General features: G+C 52.7%; 1 protein-coding gene across 1 annotated transcript in view; it reads left to right on the top strand.

Annotated features, from left to right (window-relative positions):
- The window catches only part of LOC140406142 (probable tubulin polyglutamylase TTLL9), a 223,315-nt gene that overhangs the window by 25,585 nt on the left and 180,190 nt on the right, over positions 1 to 17,540 (top strand). Inside the window, exon 3 of the mRNA XM_072494285.1 lies at positions 8,004 to 8,189. Coding sequence (XP_072350386.1) covers positions 8,004 to 8,189 — 186 coding nt within the window. The remainder of the gene's footprint in view (positions 1 to 8,003; positions 8,190 to 17,540) is intronic.

The raw sequence follows: 17,540 nt of genomic DNA on the forward strand, positions 1-17,540 counted from the left end.
AAGTAACTCCTCCACAATCTTTTTAGCTGTAATATTATGTACTGGAATGGCCTCTGGAAACCTAGCAGACACATCCGTTATAGTCAAAAGATATTGATTCCCACTTTTCATTTTAGGAAGCGGTCCTACGCAATCAATTCAGACCCTTGTAAAAGGTTCCTCAAATACTGGAATGGGTATTAAGGGTGCAGGCTTTATCACTGCTTGAGGTTTCCCTATCACTTGACATGTGTGACATGATTGACAAAATTTAACTACATCGTTATGTAGTCCAGGCCAATAGAAATGTTTTTGTATTTTAGCTTGAGTTTTCCTTATTCCCAAATGACCTCCCACTGGTACCTCATGTGCAACTCGCAACACCTCCTTTCTATACCCTACCGGCAATACTACTTGATAAACCCCTGCCCACTTTTCATCCGCCTGCAAATGTAAAGGTCTCCATTTTCTCATCATGACATCACTTTTACGGTAATAACACTCTGGTATACACTCAGATTCCTCTTCTGTATATGCTTTCTGATACATCCGTTTTATTTCTATATCTTTCTGTTGTAACTCCGCCAATTTTCCTGAACTAAAAATATCGGCCGCATCCTCCACCTGTTCTTGTTCTTTTTCAACCATCTGATCAAAAATTGTTTGTGATAATTGCACTTCAACTTCATCTTCACTCTTTGATTTCTCCTCTTGTCTTAACCTGTGACTTAGAACATAGAACATTACAGCCAGTACAGGCCCTTCAGCCCTCGATGTTGCACCGACCTGTGAAACCACTCTAAAGCCCATCTACACTATTCCCTTATCGTCCATATGTCTATCCAATGACCATTTGAATGCCCTTAGTGTTGCCGAGTCCACTACTATTGCAGGCAGGGCATTCCACGCCCTTACTACTCTCTGAGTAAAGAACCTACTTCTGACATCTGTCTTATATCTATCTCCCCTCAATTTAAAGCTATGTCCCCTCGTGCGAGACATCACCATCCGAGGAAAAAGGCTCTCACTATCCACCCTATCCAATCCTCTAATCATCTTGTATGTCTCAATTAAGTCACCTCTTAACCTTCTTCTCTCTCACGAAAACAGCCTCAAGTCCCTCAGCCTTTCCTCATAAGATCTTCCCTCCATACCAGGCAACATTCTGGTAAATCTCCTCTGCACCCTTTCCAATGCTTCCACATCCTTCTTATAATGCGGCGACCAGAATTGCACGCAATACTCCAAATGCGGCCGCACCAGAGTGTTGTATAGCTGCAACATGACCTCATGGCTCCAAAACTCAATCTCTCTACCAATAAAAGCTAACACACCGTACGCCTTCTTAACAACCCTCTCAACCTGGGTGGCAACTTTCAGGGATCTATGTACATGGACACCGAGATCTCTCTGCTCATCCACACTGCCAAGAATCTTACCATTAGCCCAGTACTCAGTCTTCCTGTTATTCCTTCCAAAATGAATCACCTCACACTTTTCTGCATTAAACTCCATTTGCCACCTCTCAGACAAGCGCTGCAGCTCATCTGTGTCCCTCTGTAACTTGTAACATCCTTCCGCACTGTCCACAACTCCACCGACTTTAGTGTCATCTGCAAATTTATTCACCCATCCTTCTACACCCTCCTCCAGGTCATTTATAAAAATGACAAACAGCAATGGCCCCAAAACAGATCCTTGTGGTACCCCACTAGTAACTGGACTCCAGTCTGAACATTTCCCATCAACCACCACCCTTTGTCTTCTTCCAGCCAGCCAATTTCTGATCCAAACTGCTAAATCACCCTGAATCCCATGCCTCCGTATTTTCTGTCGTAGCCTACCGTGGGGAACCTTATCAAACACTTTACTGAAATCCATATACACCACATCAACTGCTTTACCCTCATCCACCTGTTTGGTCACCTTCTCGAAGAACTCAATAAGGTTTGTGAGGCACGACCTATCCTTCACAAAACCGTGTTGACTATCTCTAATCAAATTATTCCTTTCCAGATGATTATACATCCGGTCTCTTATAAACCTTTCCAAGATTTTGCCCACAACAGAAGTAAGGCTCACTGGTCTATAGTTACCGGGGTTGTCCCTACTCCCCTTCTTGAACAAGGGGACAACATTTGCTATCCTCCAGTCTTCTGGCACTATTCCTGTAGACAAAGATGACTTAAAGATCAAAGATCAAAGCCAAAGGCTCAGCAATCTCCTCCCTAGCTTCCCAGAGAATCCTAGGATAAATCCCATCTGGCCCGGGGGACTTTCCTATTTTCACACTTTCCAGAATTGCGAACACCTCCTCCTTATGAACCTCAAGCCCTTCTAGTCTAGTAGCCTGAATCTCAGTATTCACCTCGACAACATTGTCTTTTTCCTGTGTCAATACTGACGAAAAATATTCATTTAGCACCTCTCCTATCTCCTCGGACTCCACGCACAACTTCCCACTACTGTCCTTGACTGGCCCTACTCTTACCCTAGTCATTCTTTTATTCCTGACATATCTATAGAAAGCTTTAGGGTTATCCTTGATCCTACCTGCCAAAGACTTCTCATGTCCCCTCCTGGCTCTTCTTAGCTCTCTCTTTAGGTCTTTCCTAGCTAACTTGTAACTCTCGAGCGCCCTAACTGAACCTTCATGTCTTATCTTTACATAAGCCTCCTTCTTCCTCTTGACAAGTGTTTCGACTGCTTTCGTAAACCACGGTTCCCTTGCTCGACCACTTCCTCCCTGCCTGACAGGTGCATACTTATGAAGGACACGCAGTAGTTGTTCCTTGAACAAGCTCCACATTTCCATTGTGCCCATCCCCTGCAGTTTTCCTCTCCATCCGATGCATCCTAAGTCATGCCTCATCGCATCATAATTGCCTTTCCCCCGGATATAACTCTTGCCCTGCGGTATATACCTATCCCTTTCCATCACTAAAGTAAACGTAATCGAAATGTGGTCACTATCACCAAAGTGCTCACCTACCTCCAAATCTAACACCTGTCCTGGTTCATTACCCAGTACCAAATCCAATACGGCCTCGCCTCTTGTTGGCCTATCTACATACTGTGTCAGGAAACCCTCCTGCACACATTGGACAAAAACGGACCCATCTAAAGTACTCGAATTATAGCGTTTCCAGTCAATATTTGGAAAGTTAAAGTCCCCCATAAAATTACCCTGTTGCTTTCGCTCCGATCCAGAACCATCTTTGCAATCCTTTCCTCTACATCTCTGGAACTTTTCGGATGCCTACAGAAAATCCTTAACAGGATGACCTCCTTTCCTGTTTCTAACCTCAGCCAATACTACCTCAGTAGACGAGTCCTCATCAAACGTCCTTTCTGCCACTGTAATACTGCCCTTGACTAACAATGCCACCCCTCCCCCTCTTTTACCACCTTCCCTGAGCTTACTGAAATATCTAAACCCCGGCACCTGCCACAACCATTCCTGTCCCTGCTCTATCCATGTCTCAGAAATGGCCACAACATCAAAGTCCCAGGTACCAACCCATGCCGTAAGTTCCCCCACCTTATTCCGGATGCCCTGGCATTGAAGAAGACACACTTTAAACCACCTTCCTGCCTTCCGGTACACTCCTGCAACTTTGAAACCTTACTCATGTCCTCGCTACTCTCAACCTCCTGTATACTGGAGCTACAATTCAGGTTACCAAGCCCCTGCTGAACTAGTTTAAACCCTCCCGAAGCGCATTAGCAAATTCCCCCCCCGGGATATTGGTACCGCTCTGGTCCAGGTGTAGACCATCCCGTTTGTAGAGGTCCCACCGACCCCAGAATGAGCCCCAATTATCCAGAAATCTGAAACCCTCCCTCCTGCACCATCCCTGTAGCCACGTGTTCAACTCCTCTCTCTCCCTATTCCTCGTCTCGCTATCACGTGGCACGGGTCACAATCCATAGATAATAACTCTGTTTGTCCGAGATCTAAGTTTCCACCCTAGCTCCCTGAATTCCTGCCTTACATCCCTATCCCTTTTCCTACCTATGTCGTTGGTACCTATGTGGAGCACGACTTAGGGCTGCTCCCCCTCCCACTTAAGGATCCCGAAAATACGATCCGAGACATCACGCACCCTGGCACCTGGGAGGCAACACACCAACCACGAGTCTCTCTCGTTCCCACAGAATCTCCTCTCTATCCCCCTAACTATGGAGTCTCCAATGACTAATGCTCTACTCTCCCCCCCTTCCCTTCTGAGCAACAGGGACAGACTCTGTGCCAGAGACCTGCACCCCATGGCTTACCCCTGGTAAGTCATCCCCCCCCAACAGTATCCAAAGCGGTATACTTGTTACTAAGGGGAACGACCACAGGGGATCCCTGCACTGACTGCTTCCTCCCAGCCCCTCTCACCGTCACCCATCTATCTTTATTCTTCGGAGTAACTACATCCCTGAAGCTTCTATCTATGACCACCTCTGCCTCCCGAATGATCCGAAGTTCATCCAGCTCCAGCTCCAGTTCCCTAACGCAGTTTCTGAGGAGCTGGAGATGGGTGCACTTCCCACAGATGAAATCAGCAGGGACACTGACGGCGTTCCTCACCTCAAACATTCTGCAGGAGGAACATTGCACTACCTTCCTTGCCATCCCCTCTAGATAATAAATGAAAAAGAAAGAATGAGCTTACCTGTTATTCACTCCCCTTCTCAGCAAGCACTCACTCAGCAATCTCTGCGCCACGCACGATAACACCTAAGGGAAAATAAAAGAAAAACTACTTACCAGTCACCAGCCAATCCCTTACCTGCAGGCTGTGACTTCACGGTTCAACTTCTACCTGCCCTCGAGCCTTCCTCTTGATCTTTACAGCAGTTGGTTTTTGTTTGGTTAGAGGAGGGGGTAGGGAGGGAAACACTGAAGAAGTGTTTCGGGAGCTCCTCCACAAACCACGTTCAAGTTACGGTGAGCACAACAGACGTATGCAAATTGCCCCCGCAACAGCCAATCAGCAGCTCTGCTCTACTGCCCTCTGCTGGATCAACTGCCACCTGCGACCTTGTTACTACACAATCCGGCAAAATCCCAGGATATGTTGTAACTCTGTTCAAGAAAGGGAATAGTAATGACCCTGGTAATTATAGGCCAGTTCGTCTTACTTCGGTGGTCGGGAAGATAATGGAAAAGGTCCTGAAGGATAGGATTTATGACCATTTGGAAAGATGCAGTTTAATCCGGGATAGTCAACACGGATTCGTGAAGGGTAGGTCTTGCCTCACAAATTTGATTGAATTCTTTGAGGAGGTAACTAAGTGTGTAGATGAAGGTAGAGCAGTTGATGTCGTATACATGGATTTCAGTAAGGCGTTTGATAAGGTTCGCCATGGTCGGCTCATGAAGAAAGTACGGAGGTGTGGGATAGAGGGAAATTTGGCCAATTGGATAAATAACTGGCGATCACATAGATGACAGAGGGTGGTGGTGGATGGAAAATTTTCAGACTGGAGACCAGTTACCAGCGGTGTACCACAGGGATCAGTGCTGGGTCCTCTGCTATTTGTGATTTTTATCAATGACTTGGAGGAGGGGGCTGAAGGGTGGGTTAGTAAATTTGCTGATGACACCAAGATTGGTGGAGTAGTGGATGAGGTGGAGGGCTGTTGTAGACTGCAAAGAGACATTGATAGGTTGCAGAGCTGGGCCGAAAAATGGCAGATGGAGTTTAACCCTGCGATGTGATTCATTTTGGTAGAAAAAATTTGAATGCGGATTACCGGGTCAACGGCAGGGTTCTGAGGAATGTGGAGGAACAGAGAGATCTTGGGGTTCATGTCCACAGATCTCTGAAGGTTGCCACTCGAGTGGATAGAGCCGTGAAGAAGGCTTATAGTGTGTTAGCGTTTATTAACAGGGGGCTTGAGTTTAAGAGCCGCAGGGTTATGCTGCAACTATACATGACCCTGGTGAGACCACTTTGGAGTATTGTGTGCAGTTCTGGTCACCTCATTCTCGGAAGGATGTGGAAGCAATGGAAAGGGTGCAAAGGAGATTTACCAGGATGCTGCCTGGTTTGCAGGATAGGTCTTATGAGGAAAGGTTGAGGGAGCTCGGGCTTTTCTCTTTGGAGCGGAGGAGGATGAGAGGCGACTTAATAGAGGTTTATAAGATGAGAGGGGGATAGATAGAGTGGACGTTCATAGACTATTTCCTCGGGTGGATGTTGCTGTTGCAAGGGGGCATAACTATAAGGTTCAGGGTGGGAGATATAGGAGGGATGTCCGAGGTAGGTTCTTTACTCATAGAGTGGTTCGGGTGTGGAATGGACTGCCTGCTGTGATAGTGGAGTCGGACACTTTAGGAACTTTCAAGTGGTTATTGGATAGGCACACGGAGCACACCAGAATGACAGGGTGTGGGATAGCTTGATCTTGGTTTCGGACAATGCTCGGCACAACATCGAGGGCCGAAGAGCCTGTTATGTGCTGTACTGTTCTATGTTCTATATTCTGATGGGTACTGCGCAGGATACCACCTTGTTTAACTGATTTGTACACACACACCTAAAAGCTGGGTAATCAGTGTGCTGATTTGGCATCAAGGTTACCATTTTTCTCATGTCATGCTCCAGCCTAGGCCATCTCAACCATACTCAGCCGAACACATGAAGGACTGCCCACCCTCTCTCTTGCCAACTCTTCTTAAAGGAATCATAAACTCTTCTCATCCTTCTTGGACAGTCCCTCAGGATCAAGGATGACTTGTTTCCACTCCAGTTCGAGGGGTTCTGAGATGGCTGATTTCTTGAACAGAGGAACAACATTCGCCACTCTCCAGTCCTCTGGCACTATCCCTGTGGACAATGAGGACCCAAAGATCAAAGCCAAAGGCTCTGCAATCTCATCCCTTGCCTCCCAAAGAATCCTAGGATATATCCCATCTGGCCCAGCTCCACCCACACTCTGACATCACTGCATTTCTTAAAGGTACATTGCTTAAACATCCATTTCTTAAAGGCATTCCCACATGACACCTCTCCTTGGTGAACACTGAATAAAAGTATTCATTCAACGCCTCTCCTATCTCTTCTGACTCCATGCACAAGTTCCCACTACTGTCCTTGACCGGCCCTAAACTTACCCTAGTCATTCTTTTATTTCTCAAAGAAGAGTAAAAAGCCTTGGTGTTTTCCTTGATCCGACCCGCCAAGGACTTCTCATGCCCCCTCCTAGCTCTCCTAAGCCCTTTTCTTAAGCTCATTCCTTGCTACCGTGTAACCCTCAAGTGACCCAACTGAACCTTGTTTTCTCATCCTTACACACGCTCCCTTTTTCCTCTTGACAAGACATTCAATCTCTTTTGTGAACCATGGTCCCCTCACACGGCCATTCCCTCCCTGCCTGACAGGGACATACCTATCAAGCATACACAGTATTTGCTCCTTGAACAAGCTCAACTTTTCATTTGTGCCTTTCCCTGACAGTTTCTGTTCGCATCTTATGCTCCCTAATTCTTGCCTAATCGCATCATAATTACCCTCCCCCAATTATAAACCTTGCCCTGCCGTATGGCCCTATCCCTCTCCATTGCAGTAGTGAAAGACACCAAATTGTGGTCACAATCTCCAAAGTGCTCTCCCACAAACAAATCTAACACTTGGCCCGGTTCATAACCCAGTACCAAATCCAATGTGGCCCCCCCTCTTGTCGGCCTATCCACATATTGTGTCAGGAAACCCTCCGGCACACACTGTACAAAAACTGCCCCATCCGAACTGTTCAATCTATAGAGGTTCCAATCAATATTTGGAAAGTTAAAGTCACCCATGACAACCACCCTGAGACCTCCACACCTATCCATAATCTGTTTTGCTATTTCTTCATCGACATCTCTATTACTATTTTGGGGCCTATAGAAAACTCCTAACAACGTGACCGCTCGTTTCTTATTAATGAAATGTGTTGTGAAGTATTGTTGCAGGGGAACCCAATTGGCTCTCAATCTACATTCTAAGGTTTAGATTTTCGTACATTCTTCTTTCTTTACATGCAAGCTGACACGGAAAAACTTCATGGTGAAAAATCTGAAGAGGTTTCGTAAACAACTGGAACGTGAGCAGGGCAAGCTGGAGGCGGCTAAATGTGATTTCTTTCCAAAGACCTTCGAGCTCCCGGTTGAGTACCACCTCTTTGTCGAGGAATTCAAGAGAAATCATGGAATCACCTGGATTATGAAACCGGTGAGAAAATACCCACCAAGTCGGCACAAAGAAGGGAGGAGGTTTCTTAAACTCTCGCGCTGACCGCACTGTACCCCAGTCCCTAATCTCCCAGATACCTCACACACTGCCCGTACTGAACCCCAGTCCCTACTCCCAGATACCCCACACACTGCCCATACTGAACCCCAGTCCCTACTCCCAGATACCCCACACACTGCCCGTACTGTACCCCAGTCCCTACTCTCCCAGATACCCCACACACTGCCCGTACTGTACCCCAGTCCCTACTCTCCCAGATACCACACACACTGCCCGTACTGTACCCCAGTCTCTACTCTCCCAGATACCCCACACACTGCCCGTACTGTACCCCAATCCCTACTATCTCAGATACCACACACACTGCCCGTACTGTACCCCAGTCCCTACTCTCCCAGATACCCCACACACTGCCCGTACTGTACCCCAGTCCCTACTCTCCCAGATACCGCACACACTGCCTGTACTGTACCCCAGTCCCTACTCCCAGGTACCCCACACACTGCCTGTACTGTACCCCAGTCCCTACTCTCCCAGATACCCCACACACTGCCCGTACGGTACCCCAGTTCCTACTCTCTCAGATACCCCACACACTGCCTGTACTGTACCCCAGTCCCTACTCTCCCAGATACCCCACACGCTGCCCGTACTGTACCCCAGTCCCTACTCTCCCAGATACCCCACACACTGCCCGTACTGTACCCCAGTCCCTACTCCCAGATACTCCACACACTGCCCGTACTGTACCCCAGTCCCTACTCTCCCAGATACCCCACACACTGCCCGTACGGTACCCCAGTCCCTACTCTCCCAGATACCTCACACACTGCCTCTACTGTACCCCAGTCCCTACTCTCCCAGATACCCCACACACTGCCCGTACAGTACCGCAGTCCCTACTCTCCCAGATACCCCACACACTGCCCGTACTGTACCCCAGTCCCTACTCCCAGATACCCCACACACTGCCCGTACTGTACCCCAGTCCCTACTCCCAGATACCCTACACACTGCCCGTACAGTACCCCAGTCCCTACTCTCTCAGATACCCCACACACTGCCCGTACTGTACCCCAGTCCCTACTCTCCCAGATACCCCACACACTGTCCGTACTGTACCCCAGTCCCTACTCTCCCAGATACCTGACACACTGCCCGTACTGTACCCCAGTCCCTACTCTCCCAGATACCCCACACACCGCCCGTACGGTACCCCAGTCCCTACTCTCCCAGACACCCCACACACTGCCCGTACGGTACCCCAGTCCCTACTCTCCCAGATACCTGACACACTGCCCGTGCTGTACCCCAGTCCCTACTCTCCCAGATACCCCACACACTGCCCGTACGGTACCCCAGTCCCTACTCTCCCAGATACCCCACACACTGCCCGTACGGTACCCCAGTCCGTACTCTCCCAGGTACCCCACACACTGCCCGTACGGTACCCCAGTCCCTACACTCCCAGATACCCCACACACTGCCCGTACTGTACCCCAGTCCCTACTCTCCCAGATACCCCACACACTGCCCGTACTGTACCCCAATCCCTACTCTCCCAGATACCCCACACAATGCCCATACTGTACCCCAGTCCCTACTCTCCCAGATACCCCACACACTGCCCGTACTGTACCCCAGTCCCTACTCTCCCAGATACCTCACACACTGCCCGTACTGTACCCCAGTCCCTACTCTCCCAGATACCCCACACACTGCCTGTACTGTACCCCAGTCCCTACTCTCCCAGATAACCCACACACTGCCTGTACTGTACCCCAGTCCCTACTCTCCCAGATACCCCACACACTGCCCGTACTGTACCCCAGTCCCTACTCCCAGATACCCCACACACTGCCTGTACTGTACACCAGTCCCTACTCTCCCAGATACCCCACTCACTGCCCGTACTGTACCCCAGTCCCTACTCTCCCAGATACCCCACACACTGCCTGTACTGTACCCCAGTCCCTACTCTCTCAGATACCACACACACTGCCCGTACTGTACCCCAGTCCCTACTCTCCCAGATACCCCACACACTGCCCGTACTGTACCCCAGTCCCTACTCTCCCAGATACCGCACACACTGCCTGTACTGTACCCCAGTCCCTACTCTCCCAGATACCCCACTCACTGCCCGTACTGTACCCCAGTCCCTACTCTCCCAGATACCCCACACACTGCCCGTACTGTACCCCAGTCCCTACTCCCAGATACTCCACACACTGCCCGTACTGTACCCCAGTCCCTCCCCTCCCAGATACCCCACACACTGCCCGTACTGTACGCCAGTCCCTACTCTCCTAGATACCACACACACTGCCCGTACTGTACCCCAGTCCCTACTCTCCCAGATACCCCACACACTGCCCATACTGTACCCCAGTCCCTACTCTCCAAGATACCTCACACACTGCCCGTACTGTACCCCAGTCCCTACTCTCCCAGATACCCCACACACTGCCCGTACTGTACCCCAGTCCCTACTCTCCCAGATACCCACACACTGCCCATACATTACCCCAGTCCCTACTCTCGGATACCCCACACACTACCCGTACTGTACCCCAGTCCCTACTCTCCCAGATACCTCACACACTGCCCGTACTGTACCCCAGTCCCTGCTCTCCCAGATACCCACACACTGCCTGTACTGTACCCCAGTCCCTACTCTCTCAGATACCACACACACTGCCCGTACTGTACCCCAGTCCCTACTCTCCCAGATACCCCACACACTGCCCATACTGTACCCCAGTCCCTACTCTCCCAGATACCGCACACACTGCCTGTACTGTACCCCAGTCCCTACTCTCCCAGATACCCCACTCACTGCCCGTACTGTACCCCAGTCCCTACTCTCCCAGATACCCCACACACTGCCCGTACTGTACCCCAGTCCCTACTCCCAGATACTCCACACACTGCCCGTACTGTACCCCAGTCCCTACTCTCCCAGATACCTCACACACTGCCCGTACGGTACCCCAGTCCCTACTCTCCCAGATACCCCACACACTGCCCGTACTGTACCCCAGTCCCTACTCTCCCAGATACCCCACACACTGCCCGTACTGTACCCCAGTCCCTACTCCCAGATACTCCACACACTGCCCATACTGTACCCCAGTCCCTACTCTCCCAGATACCCCACACACTGCCCATACGGTACCGCAGTCCCTACTCTCCCAGATACCTCACACACTGCCTGTACTGTACCCCAGTCCCTACTCTCCCAGATACCCCACACACTGCCCGTACAGTACCCCAGTCCCTATTCTCCCAGATACCCCACACACTGCCCGTACTGTACCCCAGTCCCTACTCCCAGATACCCCACACACTGCCCGTACTGTACCCCAGTCCCTACTCCCAGATACCCCACACACTGCCCGTACAGTACCCCAGTCCCTACTCTCTCAGATACCCCACACACTGCCCGTACTGTACCCCAGTCCCTACTCTCCCAGATACCCCACACACTGTCCATACTGTACCCCAGTCCCTACTCTCCCAGATACCTGACACACTGCCCGTACTGTACCCCAGTCCCTACTCTCCCAGATACCCCACACACCGCCCGTACGGTACCCCAGTCCCTACTCTCCCAGATACCCCACACACTGCCCGTACGGTACCCCAGTCCCTACTCTCCCAGATACCTGACACACTGCCCGTACTGTACCCCAGTCCCTACTCTCCCAGATACCCCACACACTGCCCGTACGGTACCCCAGTCCCTACTCTCCCAGATACCCCACACACTGCCCGTACGGTACCCCAGTCCGTACTCTCCCAGGTACCCCACACACTGCCCGTACGGTACCCCAGTCCCTACACTCCCAGATACCCCACACACTGCCCGTACTGTACCCCAGTCCCTACTCTCCCAGATACCCCACACACTGCCCGTACTGTACCCCAATCCCTACTCTCCCAGATACCCCACACAATGCCCGTACTGTACCCGAGTCCCTACTGTCCCAGATACCCCACACACTGCCCGTACTGTACCCCAGTCCCTACTCTCCCAGATACCTCACACACTGCCCGTACTGTACCCCAGTCCCTACTCTCCCAGATACCCCACACACTGCCTATACTATACCCCAGTCCCATATCTCCCAGATACCCCACTCACTGCCCGTACTGTACCCCAGTCCCTACTCTCCCAGATACCCCACACACTGCCTGTACTGTACCCCAGTCCCTACTCTCCCAGATACCGCACACACTGCATGTACTGTACCCCAGTCCCTACTCTCCCAGATACCACACTCACTGCCCGTACTGTACCCCAGTCCCTACTCTCCCAGATACCCCACACACTGCCCGTACTGTACCCCAGTCCCTACTCTCCCAGATACCCCACACACTGCCCGTACTGTACCCCAGTCCCTACTCTCCCAGATACCTCACACACTGCCCCTACTGTACCCCAGTCCCTTCTCTCCCAGATACCCCACACACTGCCTGTACTATACCCCAGTCCCTACTCTCCCAGATACCCCACACACTGCCCGTACTGTACCCCAGTCCTTACTCCCAGGTACCCCACACACTGCCTGTACTGTACCCCAGTCCCTACTCTCCCAGATACCCCACACACTGCCCGTACGGTACCCCAGTTCCTACTCTCTCAGATACCCCACACACTGCCTGTACTGTACCCCAGTCCCTACTCTCCCAGATACCCCACACGCTGCCCGTACTGTACCCCAGTCCCTACTCTCCCAGATACCCCACACACTGCCCGTACTGTACCCCAGTCCCTACTCCCAGATACTCCACACACTGCCCGTACTGTACCCCAGTCCCTCCCCTCCCAGATACCCCACACACTGCCCGTACTGTACCCCAGTCCCTACTCTCCTAGATACCACACACACTGCCCGTACTGTACCACAGTCCCTACTCTCCCAGATACCCCACACACTGCCCGTACTGTACCCCAGTCCCTACTCTCCCAGATACCTCACACACTGCCCGTACTGTACCCCAGTCCCTACTCTCCCAGATACCCCACACACTGCCCGTACTGTACCCCAGTCCCTACTCTCCCAGATACCCCACACACTGCCCGTACATTACCCCAGTCCCTACTCTCGGATACCCCACACACTGCCCGTACTGTACCCCAGTCCCTACTCTCCCAGATACCTCACACACTGCCCGTACTGTACCCCAGTCCCTGCTCTCCCAGATACCCCACACACTGCCTGTACTGTACCCCAGTCCCTACTCTCTCAGATACCACACACACTGCCCGTACTGTACCCCAGTCCCTACTCTCCCAGATACCCCACACACTGCCCGTACTGTACCCCAGTCCCTACTCTCCCAGATACCGCACACACTGCCTGTACTGTACCCCAGTCCCTACTCTCCCAGATACCCGACTCACTGCCCGTACTGTACCCCAGTTCCTACTCTCCCAGATACCCCACACACTGCCCGTACTGTACCCCAGTCCCTACTCCCAGATACTCCACACACTGCCCGTACTGTACCCCAGTCCCTACTCTCCCAGATACCCCACACACCGCCCGTACGGTACCCCAGTCCCTACTCTCCCAGATACCCCACACACTGCCCGTACGGTACCCCAGTCCCCACTCTCCCAGATACCTGACACACTGCCCGTGCTGTACCCCAGTCCCTACTCTCCCAGATACCCCACACACTGCCCGTACGGTACCCCAGTCCCTACTCTCCCAGATACCCCACACACTGCCCGTACGGTACCCCAGTCCGTACTCTCCCAGGTACCCCACACACTGCCCGTACGGTACCCCAGTCCCTACACTCCCAGATACCCCACACACTGCCCGTACTGTACCCCAGTCCCTACTCTCCCAGATACCCCACACACTGCCCGTACTGTACCCCAATCCCTACTCTCCCAGATACCCCACACAATGCCCGTACTGTACCCCAGTCCCTACTCTCCCAGATACCCCACACACTGCCCGTACTGTACCCCAGTCCCTACTCTCCCAGATACCTCACACACTGCCCGTACTGTACCCCAGTCCCTACTCTCCCAGATACCCCACACACTGCCTATACTATACCCCAGTCCCTACTCTCCCAGATACCCCACTCACTGCCCGTACTGTACCCCAGTCCCTACTCTCCCAGATACCCCACACACTGCCTGTACTGTACCCCAGTCCCTACTCTCTCAGATACCACACACACTGCCCGTACTGTACCCCAGTCCCTACTCTCCCAGATACCCCACACACTGCCCGTACTGTACCCCAGTCCCTACTCTCCCAGATACCGCACACACTGCCTGTACTGTACCCCAGTCCCTACTCTCCCAGATACCACACTCACTGCCCGTACTGTACCCCAGTCCCTACTCTCCCAGATACCCCACACACTGCCCGTACTGTACCCCAGTCCCTACTCCCAGATACTCCACACACTGCCCGTACTGTACCCCAGTCCCTCCCCTCCCAGATACCCCACACACTGCCCGTACTGTACCCCAGTCCCTACTCTCCTAGATACCACACACACTGCCCGTACTGTACCACAGTCCCTACTCTCCCAGATACCCCACACACTGCCCGTACTGTACCCCAGTCCCTACTCTCCCAGATACCTCACACACTGCCCGTACTGTACCCCAGTCCCTACTCTCCCAGATACCCCACACACTGCCCGTACTGTACCCCAGTCCCTACTCTCCCAGATACCCCACACACTGCCCATACATTACCCCAGTCCCTACTCTCGGATACCCCACACACTGCCCGTACTGTACCCCAGTCCCTACTCTCCCAGATACCTCACACACTGCCCGTACTGTACCCCAGTCCCTGCTCTCCCAGATACCCCACACACTGCCTGTACTGTACCCCAGTCCCTACTCTCTCAGATACCACACACACTGCCCGTACTGTACCCCAGTCCCTACTCTCCCAGATACCGCACACACTGCCTGTACTGTACCCCAGTCCCTACTCTCCCAGATACCCGACTCGCTGCCCGTACTGTACCCCAGTCCCTACTCCCAGATACTCCACACACTGCCCGTACTGTACCCCAGTCCCTACTCTCCCAGATACCCCACACACTGCCCGTACGGTACCCCAGTCCCTACTCTCCCAGATACCCCACACACTGTCCGTACTGTACCCCAGTCCCTACTCTCCCAGATACCCCACACACTGCCCGTACTGTACCCCAGTCCCTACTCCCAGATACTCCACACACTGCCCATACTGTACCCCAGTCCCTACTCTCCCAGATTCCTCACACACTGCCTGTACTGTACCCCAGTCCCTACTCTCCCAGATACCCCACACACTGCCCATACAGTGCCCCAGTCCCTACTCTCCCAGATACCCCACACACTGCCCGTACTGTACCCCAGTCCCTACTCTCCCAGATACCCCACACACTGCCTATACTATACCCCAGTCCCTACTCTCCCAGATACCGCACACACTGCCTGTACTGTACCCCAGTCCCTACTCTCTCAGATACCACACACACTGCCCGTACTGTACCCCAGTCCCTACTCTCCCAGATACCCCACACACTGCCCGTACTGTACCCCAGTCCCTACTCTCCCAGATACCGCACACACTGCCTGTACTGTACCCCAGTCCCTACTCTCCCAGATACCACACTCACTGCCCGTACTGTACCCCAGTCCCTACTCCCAGATACTCCACACACTGCCCGTACTGGACCCCAGTCCCTCCCATCCCAGATAACCCACACACTGCCCGTACTGTACCCCAGTCCCTACTCTCCTAGATACCACACACACTGCCCGTACTGTACCACAGTCCCTACTCTCCCAGATACCCCACACACTGCCCGTACTGTACCCCAGTCCCTACTCTCCCAGATACCTCACACACTGCCCGTACTGTACCCCAGTCCCTACTCTCCCAGATACCCCACACACTGCCCGTACTGTACCCCAGTCCCTACTCTCCCAGATACCCCACACACTGCCCGTACATTACCCCAGTCCCTACTCTCGGATACCCCACACACTGCCCGTACTGTACCCCAGTCCCTACTCTCCCAGATACCTCACACACTGCCCGTACTGTACCCCAGTCCCTGCTCTCCCAGATACCCCACACACTGCCTGTACTGTACCCCAGTCCCTACTCTCTCAGATACCACACACACTGCCCGTACTGTACCCCAGTCCCTACTCTCCCAGATACCGCACACACTGCCTGTACTGTACCCCAGTCCCTACTCTCCCAGATACCCGACTCGCTGCCCGTACTGTACCCCAGTCCCTACTCTCCCAGATACCCCACACACTGCCCGTACTGTACCCCAGTCCCTACTCCCAGATACTCCACACACTGCCCGTACTGTACCCCAGTCCCTACTCTCCCAGATACCCCACACACTGCCCGTACGGTACCCCAGTCCCTACTCTCCCAGATACCCCACACACTGTCCGTACTGTACCCCAGTCCCTACTCTCCCAGATACCCCACACACTGCCCGTACTGTACCCCAGTCCCTACTCCCAGATACTCCACACACTGCCCATACTGTACCCCAGTCCCTACTCTCCCAGATTCCTCACACACTGCCTGTACTGTACCCCAGTCCCTACTCTCCCAGATACCCCACACACTGCCCATACAGTGCCCCAGTCCCTACTCTCCCAGATACCCCACACACTGCCCGTACTGTACCCCAATCCCTACTCTCCCAGATACCCCACACAATGCCCGTACTGTACCCTAGTCCCTACTGTCCCAGATACCCCACACACTGCCCGTACTGTACCCCAGTCCCTACTCTCCCAGATAGCTCACACACTGCCCGTACTGTACCCCAGTCCCTACTCTCCCAGATACCCCACACACTGCCTATACTATACCCCAGTCCCTACTCTCCCAGATACCCCACTCACTGCCCGTACTGTACCCCAGTCCCGACTCTCCCAGATACCCCACACACTGCCTGTACTGTACCCCAGTCCCTACTCTCTCAGATACCACACACACTGCCCGTACTGTACCCCAGTCCCTACTCTCCCAGATACCCCACACACTGCCCGTACTGTACCCCAGTCCCTACTCTCCCAGATACCGCACACACTGCCTGTACTGTACCCCAGTCCCTACTCTCCCAGATACCACACTCACTGCCCGTACTGTACCCCAGTCCCTACTCTCCCAGATACCCCACACACTGCCCGTACTGTACCCCAGTCCCTACTCCCAGATACTCCACACACTGCCCGTACTGTACCCCAGTCCCTCCCCTCCCAGATACCCCACACACTGCCCGTACTGTACCCCAGTCCCTACTCTCCTAGATACC

The sequence above is a fragment of the Scyliorhinus torazame genome, unplaced genomic scaffold (genome assembly GCF_047496885.1).
Source record: "Scyliorhinus torazame isolate Kashiwa2021f unplaced genomic scaffold, sScyTor2.1 scaffold_308, whole genome shotgun sequence".
In the NCBI taxonomy this organism is placed as follows: Eukaryota; Metazoa; Chordata; class Chondrichthyes; order Carcharhiniformes; family Scyliorhinidae; genus Scyliorhinus; species Scyliorhinus torazame.